This window comes from Ruditapes philippinarum, unplaced genomic scaffold, assembly GCF_026571515.1.
Source record: "Ruditapes philippinarum isolate M1 unplaced genomic scaffold, ASM2657151v2 ctg9344_1_1_1_1, whole genome shotgun sequence".
Classification (NCBI taxonomy): domain Eukaryota; kingdom Metazoa; phylum Mollusca; class Bivalvia; order Venerida; family Veneridae; genus Ruditapes; species Ruditapes philippinarum.
This window is the reverse complement of record NW_026857852.1, coordinates 28,951-40,569: the sequence shown is the minus strand read 5'-3', so window position 1 is coordinate 40,569 and position 11,619 is coordinate 28,951. Positions and strand designations below refer to the sequence as shown.

General features: G+C 33.0%; 1 protein-coding gene across 1 annotated transcript; it reads left to right on the top strand.

Annotated features, from left to right (window-relative positions):
- The first annotated feature begins 6,373 nt into the window (after positions 1–6,373).
- Positions 6,374–10,623, top strand: LOC132751251 (acetylcholine receptor subunit beta-type unc-29-like). Its single transcript, XM_060741408.1, has 2 exons — positions 6,374–7,055; positions 10,262–10,623. The coding sequence occupies exons 1-2, from the start codon at positions 6,374–6,376 to the stop codon at positions 10,621–10,623; spliced, it is 1,044 nt and encodes a 347-aa protein (XP_060597391.1).
- The last annotated feature ends 996 nt before the right edge of the window (positions 10,624–11,619 follow it).

Genomic DNA, 11,619 nt, shown 5'->3' with positions numbered 1-11,619 from the left:
AACACGTTTTCATGTACCTGCCTGTATGTAATGCTTGCGATAAACTTTGTAAAAGAGTTTTATGCAATAAATTTATGTTATGTTATGCTATATAATAACTTTATCAATATTTTTTAAACAAAAAGCATAAATGAAAATTTATAGGTAAATGCTTTAATTAGGTGGCAAATATTCTTTATTATTTTTGATAACAATTTTCCAATTACTACGCAGCGACCAACTGTTTATGACGGGTCATTAACTAGAACGTTGCAACACCGTAGTCTCAATATCATGCATGTTCTTTTGTTGTTATAAACCATTCATAGTCCTTAATATTTTTTTAAAGACAAATAATGGTAAACTGTCGCTTACATCAGAGACATGGATCATGCTTGCGTGATAACTAAGGAAAACTAACTTATTAGTACACCTTAGGAGGCTGTACGCGGAAAACGCTCATAAACCGCTATATCATATAGCTGTTTGTAAATATTTTGCATACATCTAACTAAAAAATTCACTAATGGTGATGAACATATAGTTTGAAAACATTATATTCTTAAACCATGTATCGCCGAAAAAAACTATTTAACTACAAAATCCTTAAGGACCCTCAGACAAAATTTCACCACAAGATTACATTTAATATTAGCAAAATAAAAAAAAGCAATACTTATATTTTCATCTTACATAATTCATAAATCAAACTTTTAACATAAAAGTATCTTTTAAAAATATGTCTGGCAATTGACAGATCCCTACTCTGATCTTTTATTTGTAAAGGAATAAATTTAAACATGTGCTCTTTTGTTTAGGAATATTTTGTAGTGAAAGTCTTAGTTTAAAAATAGTTTATTTCAAACAATGATACAAGTACATCAAGTTGTTAATTCATTTACAATAATTAGATACACGAATGAAAAAGGATTAGAGCCGAAAGCTATAGAGCTTATAAAGGTCTTCTCCTAATGAAAGTCTTAATTAATATATCCACTAATCTCATAATTAGAATTAGACAGGTCAGGGATTTATACAACCAGTTGTTTAGTTATCTACGCTCATTTTAATCCCAATAGAAACATTCAAATATTTGGGGTAAAAAACATGACCAAAGTACCTATAGTAGTCGTTTACCCGGTGGTGATCCCATTAAACTGATTATAGATTCGAATAGAAAACACAAATAGAAACATGTGTTTCGGTACAACAAAAATCGGAAGTAAAGCGAACAGTTAAATGACAGAAATATGTGGTCAAATATGTTTTAACAAGAAAATAATTATTTCAGAGAAAGACGCAAAGATCAGTCTTCAATCAAATGAATGACCCTGTATTGTGTAATTAGAAAGTTCAATTCTAGGGCAACGAATCATAATTTGATAGTCCATGTGTAATAAAATTTTCAATACAGATTATGAGATACATAAAAATATTAAAGAATAAGAAGCTTTTAAAACAAAAACAAACAAAAAACGCATATATATACGAATGACTTACAGTCGAGCATCGGAAATTCATCAACATATCTTACGAAATTTTAATTTGAAAACGATATTTGCGCGCGCTGAAGTGATTAATGTTTATTTGAATAAATCAAATAAAAAGAACTTATATGTTTGTGTTCTAAAAATAATTGGCGGCATAAGACGAATTTCGTTTTCATTTTACAACACTTGAAAAATTACTACAGAAAATATATTGTTGTTTTTTTTTGTTTTGTTTTCAACAAAAGTGTGTGTGTTTTAAGTTCATTTATTCTCGGCGCCGGAATAGCCATATGTCCGAGATTATAGCACCGGGGACGTCTTTTTCAAGCAGAATCTTCCTGTTAGCCCATTTTTCGTTCGTTAGTGGTAAAGGAGACGACAGTACTGTCAAGGCATCAACTTCCTGACTGACGACAACAAAAACGGCATTCATTAGCGCCAAACCTCCAGAGTAAGTTACGACAGGTCAACCAATCACCTCTGGTACTTGAGATGACTTGACCTTGACCTGCCGTGTGCCTTCTCCGCGACGTGCATACCTCTGGAGGGATTTGGAGAAGTTTCAACAAAAACCTCCAAAACACGCTATTTATAACACCATTCATAGCACTGACGCTTAGATGTTCTCATCTATTTGCGGGAAATGGTCGACAAGTAATAACCGCACACCCTGTTAACAACAGATTTTCCGCAGTATATATTTCAAGCTAGTGAGGTTTAAAATCTATCGATTAACTACCATAAGTTGGTTGAGTGTTGGCGGTAAAAAAAAAATATATAACTTCCTGATCAATTTTCACTTAGGTTGATTCAATTTTGAATAAGCTTTGCAGATATGTATTTTTTCAAGAAATATTTAGCTTTAATATTATCCGAAGCCGTCAAAGTCAGCGACGAGTAATGAAATGGGAATAATTTTCTGAAACGTGATTTTATTCGAGATTTGCTTCGGGAGAAGACAACTTTCTGTCCGTAGAGCATGAATTTTAATACTCATCACAAGACAGTGTCTTATTGATCTCAATTATGGTACATGTAAATATGTATAATTTTCATGTTCAATTAAAATGTTGCTTAACTTACAGTAGTTATTATCATTCAATGATATTAAAATGACATAAAGTTTTTTATGATGAACAGACCTAGACTATTTTGATAAGGAACCGTCAGTTGTAAAATGGTATTATGATCTTATAATGAACAGTCGTTATACCTGCTGGTATGTCATTTATAAATTTCAAAATTTGCATGATTAACAGTCCGAATGTAGACCTCAATGAAATGTTCTGGAATATTAACAAAATGAATAGTCAACCATATTAACCATATATATGAATGGTTGAACGATAAATGGCGCAATGTGCATATCTTCTTATTTAACATATACTCAATGTAATTATTATAGATGTTGAAATATGAAATTTTTTCAAAACGGCTTATATTAAGTTTTTTTGATATATATGATCAGTACATGTGCTGGGATTGACAAATATGCATTTTATTTGGATTTTAAAGGCGTTTTGAGCTCCAAACCCCAAGTGTCTGTGATATTTACCACCAATATCAATCATTTTTAAAATTGGAGCGAAGTCTCTCTCCTTTTATTGTTTATACGATAGAACAACAACAACAACAACAACAAAATAAAACATTTTATCACATTTATTTCCCATATAAATACTTAATTTAGGCATTAATAAAAGAAAATCCAATGAAACGCATGTATTCAAATGAATGTATGAGAACGGAACTATTCAATTTCAAAGGAATTGGTCTATAACAAAATGTCGTCTGTAAAACAATGAATAATAATTACATTGAGTAATTAGTATAAGACAATATAACAAATGTATCTACCACCAATAACAATCATTTTTATGATAAGTACGAGGTCTCCCTCCTTTTATTGTTTATATGATTGAACAACAACAAAATGAAGCATTTTGTTTTATCATATTTTCAAAATATATATGAGCCGCGTCACGACAAAACCAACATAATGGGTTTGCGACCAGCATGGATCCAGACAAGCCTGCGCATCCGCGCAGTCTGATCAGGATCCATGCTGTTCGCTATCAGTTCCTCTACTTGCTATAGGGTTTGTAAGCGAACATCATGGATCCTGATCAGACTGCGCGGATGCGCAGGCTGGTCTGGATCCATGCTGGTCGCAAACCCATTATGTTGGTTTTGTCGTGACGCGGCTCATATGTAAATCAGGCATTTTTAAAGCAAGTCTAATACATGTCCACGAATTCTGCTGAGAAACATTTGAAACAGTTTTATTTGCAACGAACAATTTACAGAAGTTACTCAAGACATGGTCTCTATGCAAATGCAACTCTGGCAGCTCAACATAGATTATAAGTATCATTATTTCACACCTTATAAAATATAGCTAATGCACTTTCAGCGTTAGTACCACGTGATGTTCCGACAGAAATCATTATTGGATGATTAAACCTCATTTTTATTTCCAGAGTCCAAAAGTCCGTATCAAATCATATCATAACAAGAAGATTTATTTAAAGAATTATGTCAGTCATATGTAAAAATTTTGTCAGTCATGTAAGTCTTTTAACATAATTTTGAGATTTAAAAATAATATAACTGTAAGCTGTACTTTTCTTTCAAACAATAATGTTTATTTTGGGAACAAATCATAAATACTTACTCATGTGTTTTGCAATCAAAGATTTTTTCGAAATTAGGAAACAAAATAAGTCAAACATATTATTTTACAACGGATATCTATTTGAAATACACATAATTATTATATACTTATAGATGAAATATTGAGAAATATTGATAAAATAAAATGCATATTTTCATTTTCCGTATTTTCACTGTAATAATTTAATTTTCACTTTGGTGAAACACATTTTCCGTATTTTCACTGGTGTCTAGACGGACTACTTTCTTTTAAATTCTACCAGTACACAACATTTAAGGGAAAGTCTTTCAAATTGTAATGTCAATAAAGAGGAAAATGTATATAATAAACAGAAAATTCAAGTTTTTTCTGTAACCACATGATTTATTTTCATCTTGTGGCATGAAAATTAACATATTTCACTCATGGCTACCGCCACTCATGAAATATTTATTTTCACACCACTAAATGAAAATAAATCATGAATTTACAGAAAAAACTGGAATATCCTCTATATATATTGATTAATATTGATTATTTCACAATCGCGTGTTCCAATTTCTTATGTTATTAGAAGAAGCCGAGATCATGGTACATATCACTTGAATTATAATTTGATTTCAAATAAATACTTTGTACCATAAAATTGGATATTTTTCATGCGAAAAACGACTTTTTTTAATTTGCCTAATCATTTTGTTTTATTTGTTATAGAAAAGATTTTGTTTGGTGTTAAGTCCCCCGTTACACTGACAATTTCAAATTTACTTGTGAATGGAGACCATGGGTGTCCTTAAAACTGGGCACGAGTGAAAATAGAAAAGCTGGTGTTCACGAAAGAAATATATTTCAATTTTATATGTAAAACAAATACATTTTCTTTTTATCTCATGCTTTTGAAGTGATTTTAAGTATTTGTTTTACAGATTTTGCCGTGTAACGTCGCGCAATCTAACACGCAAAACAAACAAATATTATCTATATAACATTTTAAAGGCCCATTATGCGCCAGAAATTATTTATTTTTATTTCCCAAAAGAAAGCTTTTTTTATTTTTGGTGTCCTTTTGTTTTTCCAAAAATTACTCGTATTCATCTTTTGCTTACATGTGTGACCTTTTTCATTATCCCTTATGTACAGACTCAATCAAACCGAGTCTGCAATTTTCATGTAATTTTGTTGTGATTAATGGTTCCGAGGGATCACTTTGTTTCCAGATTTTTATACTTCACAACAGCAGGTGTCAAGTGCCGTGTGGCAGCTGTAAAAAGTTGCCCGTACTTCACTTCAGTGTTGTTATATTTTTCTGGTCCTTCGGAATCATTGATGCCAGCACTATTAAGTATTGAGTACCGTTCAAGCCGGTGCTAGGGGGCGTGAGGGATGTTGCACTTATTCATTATCCCTCATGTACTGACTCAATAAAACCGAGTCTGCATTTTTTTTCATGTATTTTTGTAGTGATTAATGCTTACGAGGATCACTTTGTTTTCAGATTTTTGGCAATGAGTACAGTTATATTGATTTAGTACTTGTTATGGTAGTCAAAATACTTCTTTGTTAACATTTTACCACTTTTATGACAAACAGATTTCACATTCGAAGCTATATTCTTTAAATTATATGAATCTAATGTATTCTCAAACCATTACTTACACATAATATAAAACACATAATTTGTGTCTTTATGATGACTATTTTGCGTCCCTCAATCAGGCACAAGTAAAGACAATATTTCTATACATTTTTACACTGAGTACATTTTTCCACAAGTTCATCAACTGTTTTAATTTAATACACTAAATACATTCATAATTAATTTTAAAATCTCTCTATAACATTGCGATCAATCAGTTTATCTGTCATCAGACACTTCAACTATAATAAAATCCTTTTGATGGTTGATTAAAAATATTTCAGGTACTAACAAAGTACAGTTGCTGAAGCACGAGAGCTTGTCTTACAATCGTCGGGTGATTAGTGTATTGTATTTTACATGTCACATTATCGTCTATTCCCATGTGGGCAAATGACATTTAGAGCGCCATTCGTTAATGTTATTAATTGGAAAATCTGACTGGTTGTTTTAATCAGATTCACGCCGTACTCTGACAGTGCTGGAATGGTTTAGAACAAAACTGTATCCGGATCAGTAACATTGATTGACTTTTTTACATTTATTTTTCAAATTTCAGAGGAAGAGAAACCGTAGTTTTACAAAATGTTTAAATTCATGGCAAGATGTTTAATTATGACAGGTGTTGCACAATTTCAACCTATGTTAACACAGTCATCGGCAATCAATGACACGGGGACGCTTATGAATGATATACTCACGGATTACAACCTCTATGTCAGACCTGCAATTGATCTAAACGAGACTATCTACGTATCAATGGGATTATCTATCTTGTCTGTGAAACAATATGACGAAAGAGAAGGCACACTTTCTCTTATAGCTGTATTGAAACTATCTTGGTATGATATCAGAATGTGGTGGGATCCAGCTCTGTACGGAAATATCAAAGAAATACTCATCGGATATGACAAAGTTTGGGTACCAGACTTATATTGTGTAAATTCTGCGGTCACGTTTCTTCCAGTTGGAACCAAGACGGAAAGAGTACGTTACAATCACACCGGTTACGCACTTTTTGCTCCCGGTTCACTTTTTACGGTATCATGTGCGGGCAATATGGAAAAATATCCGTTTGATTCCCAAAATTGTCATATATCTTTCAACGCTTGGAACTATAATACTGAAGAAGTTTCGCTGTTAAAAGAATTTGACAAGATCGATCTCACCTCTTTTGCGGGAAACAATATGTGGGCAATTGGCGAAACACGTGTTGGCTATGAAATTTATCCAAATGGTCTTCAGCTAGACTTCTTCATGGAAATAAAGAGAAAGTCCAGATTTGTTACAGTGAAATGTTTTGTCGTTTCCACTATTTTTTTTAGCTGTTTTGAACAATTTTGGGTATTCTTGCAGTATCCTGAACATCCGAGAAGCGAATTTCAATTATTATCAACGGTTTTTAACTTCTATATCGGTGTAATCTAATCCATTCTGATCAGTCCTTCCCCAAATGCTCGGAACCAGCTAACCAAATCATATCATATTAAGTTATTGCGGATTAGCGGTCAGTACCTATCATGCTTATACGGTAATACTCAACCTGAAACTTTACAATAAGCCAAATGATGAAAGAGTCCCGCATTATCTTATAGCAATGCATGAATTTCTGACATGTACCTGCAGAAATACTAAAGGAATAAAACCATCAACATACCCAAACAAAGATGACGGCTCAATAGCAAGTGTCGAAAATCTGAAAGAAAAGAAACCGCCAATTAAAATTGCAGACATTGTTGATACATTACAATACGTGGAACAGAAAAATAAAACCATAACTTGGCGGGACATCAGTCGAACGATCGATTCTTTCAGTTTTGTTGTCTTCAACGCCATCACTGTGTGTACCTTGTGCATCTTTATTAGAATGACCTATCTATGAAACATGAATATTGCACAATAACAAATGAATCCTTAGTGAGTTGATTGTATGCCAACAATGTTAGACATTAGAAATTCATGGACATTTACCATATTTGGGAGTGGGAGGAACAGACTTACCGAACAGAAAACATTGAAAATTTTCTTTTTTGAAAAAAAGAAAGAAAAAACAAACAAAAAAAAACGGATCTTAATTCGCTCATTGTTCATATATGTTTTTTTCTCCTTTAGAACTGTGTTTATCTAAGTTCTTTGCTGTCGCTTAAGAATTATCGTTAAAGACCCAATATCTTGTTTCCACGACATGATTATTTCGTTTTCACCAGATATTATCTTGTTTCCACCAGATATTATCTTGTTTCCTAGACATGATTATCCCGATTGTTTTCCACCAGAATTTATCTCGTTTCCACCAGATATTATCTCGTTTTCACCAGATATAAATATAGACACATGTCATCTCTGTGCCTTCGTGCAATTGTAAGTTAAACAAGAGCTGTCGGTAGGACAGCAACGCTCGACTATTCTTAGTGCTTGATAGTAAAAAAAATGCTTGATACAGTTACCTCCTCCTGTTTACAGGTCGGGGTAATGATGGTGAACAAGTGTGCAAAGTTTCAAAGCCATATGTAAATGATATTTGTTTGAGGTATTACAAAAACTTTAACATAAATTCTAAGTCGAAAAAGGGGCATAATTCCGTCAAAATGCTTGATAGAGTTACCTCCTTCTGTCTTCAAGTTGGGGTCATGATGGTGAACAAGTGTGCAAAGTTTCAAAGCCATATATCCATGGACTTTGAAAATATTTAAGGTATTACAAAAACTTTAACATAAATTCTTAGTCGAAAAAGGGGCATAATTCTGTCAAAATGCTTGATAGAGTTACCTCCTCCTGTCTACAGGTTGGGGTCGTGATGGTGAACAAGTGTGCAAAGTTTCAAAGCCATATGTCAATGGACTTTGAAAATATTTGAACTATTACAAAAACTTTAACATAAATTCTAAGTCGAAAAAGGGGCATAATTCTGTCAAAATGCTTGATAGAGTCACCTCCTCCTGTCTACAGGTTGGGGTCATGATGGTGAACAAGTGTGCAAAGTTTCAAAGCCATATGTCAATGGACTTTGAAAATATTTGAACTATTACAAAAACTTTAACATAAATTCTAAGTCGAAAAAGGGGCATAATTCTGTCAAAATGCTTGATAGAGTTACCTCCTCCTGTCTACAGGTTGGGGTCATGATGGTGAAGAAGTGTGCAAAGTTTCAAAGCCATATGTCAATGGACTTTGAAAATATTTGAACTATTACAAAAACTTTAACATAAGTGGTTACGCCGACGCAGACGCTGACGCTCGGGTGACTGCAATAGCTCTACTTATTCTTATCGAATAGTCGAGCTAAAAAATTATTGATTTATTTCGTTTAGTATTTATAGTAATGATAAAAAAGGTGTTCATATGTTATAATACTTATATGCTTGTATATTTGAAATGAAAATTGTATAAATGAGATTTAATATCTAAAAGGAGTGTTTGTCAAAATAATGGAAGAGTTGTTATTGTTCTATGATGTTTTGTATTTACAGTGTTTCTATTTATTGTTTAGAAGGCCACATTAAAAAATATGATGTTTATTGGTTTTACGATGGTATATCTTCATGTGCATGTAAATATTACCTTCTTGAAATAAAGATATTATTATCATTATTATCATTATTATTTAAGATATGTTCTAATTTTATTCTAATTTTATTCAACAACTACCAATGGTGTTGCATTTAGCCCTTAGCATGCTTTGTGTAATGGATTAACCCTGATTTAAATTTGGAACAGAACAATTCATCCTTTCTGCAGTTAATAGCTAGTTGCGACAATGTAGAGAGTCCGTTAACTACGCCGCTTATAGCTTTCAACGTAAACAGCTAGTGGCTGGGCAGGTGTAAATGGTGCAGTTAACATAATTGACTTTGGTAAATTATGTCGGGAAAAGTTTGTTTTTTTTTCAGTTTAATTGTGTTACTGAGTTTGATTAACATCAAAAGGTAAGTGTTTTCAATAATTATATATCCTCAACTCCTAACGTAAAAAAAACCTATAGTCGTCCTAATCCTAAAGTCGTCAATTTTCTCTAATCGCGCTTTCTCTCGCGTGAGATGCTCCAAAGTTTTGACGGCGGGTACTTTTTGAAGGTAAAGCTTTTTCCTTTTATACGCCTTTACAGGGGAGGGTACCTACAAAATGTTGCGCATACTACAACGCTAGACGGAACTGGTGTTTTTGACATTGTTTCTTCACTCGGGCATGTGACTTCACTACACACCATTCAAAGGCGATTGGAACACGTAACCATGTGTATATAATGTTACGTAACTATTGCAGCTTTGCCTATGGTTAATTTGTCTTATTTACCTCCCTTTGACTATCTATCATTATCATTTACGTATAAATTACGCTATATTTATAGTTGAGGAGTATAGGTTCAACATGACGGGCTTTGGTTTATTTAAATTCTAAACTAACGCTGATTTAACTGGGACATACGATAACGTTATCGCATGTCCCAGATTTCAATGAACCTGAAATGTTACTCAGGTCATTTATAAATTGCAATTATTTCAGATATGGAACGCCAGTCTCAACGGCCGCAAAAGTTGCGCAAGTGGTCAGATGAGTTTATGTCTTCTGCTTTTAAAGCAGTCAAATCTGGACAAATGACTAAAAGGTCAGCATCCAAAACGTTTGGTGTCCCGCGCATGACCTTGTCTGATAGAGTGAATGGCAAGGTACCACATAAAGCGAAAATGGGTGTAAAAACGGCATTAAATGCTGACGAAGAATCTGCGCATGTAAGTTATATTTTTTACATGGCGAATCGTGGATTTCCGTTTTCAATTCAGCAAGTAATTGGCTTCGCGTGGTGCATAGCGAAAGAACACGGTAAAGAGAAGGTGTTTACTAAACCGGGTCCGTCTAGGAAATGATGGAAAGGTTTTACTTTTATGTGAACAGTTTGTTTCTTTTTTATTTTATTTTTTATTTATTTTTTTTTCATTTTTGAAAGCATTCTTCATTTTCTGTCAATAAATTAGATGGCATGTCAAAATCACTTGTCTTTTTCTTCCCTCGAATACCCATAGAACATGTTGAAAAACAACTTTTTATTAACTTAAGACTTGAATTCAAGGTCGCCCTGGAATGCGAAAACGGATTGCCTTTGCCTTTCCCATGGGGCGGCCTTCAATATAAAATGTAGTTGGAGCTGGCTTTTTTTTAAACTACAAAAACTTGGTAACATTCGGCAGCCTACACTGAATTGCTAAAGAGCCAAAAGGCTTCAAAATGAAAAGTAAAAGAAATAGACCTACGTTTAATAGGCTATAACAAAAAATACCCTCGGTAAGACAGCTAAACAGGGCCCTTTTTATTCAAATATACATGTATATTATAAATTTAAACACGCTTGTACAATGTACTGTATCACTGCAAGTAATTTTGTTTGTATTTTGACAGGCAGTCCGCTGTAGCATAGTTTTATGGTTTGTGTGGGTTTTTTTTTTTACTTTTTTTCTTCTTTTTTTTTCATTAGAGGAGGTGGGGGCATGGAGTGCAGGTGGAAGCGGGGTTTCAGCCTTTTTAATGACGGACATTTTGGTTTTGGTCTTCCCATTGATTGAGCAGACGGCAGGTTGTAACCATTTATTATAAGTTTGCTCTTTTGAAAAAAAATTCACATTTACTCCATTGACGCTATACAGAGAATTATCACTAGTGAATAATTAATTAATCCAATCAAGAACAAATCATGACAATAATGGAAAATTAATTTCATTTCAATAAAATAAGTGAGGCCAAGTCTAGATGTGAATTGATCTTTATAACCTTGCCGAAGGACAAATAAAATAAATGAATACATTAAATTAAATGTATACAATCAATTAACATTTTTTTTGTAAACAGTGGGAGTTTTTTTTCTAATT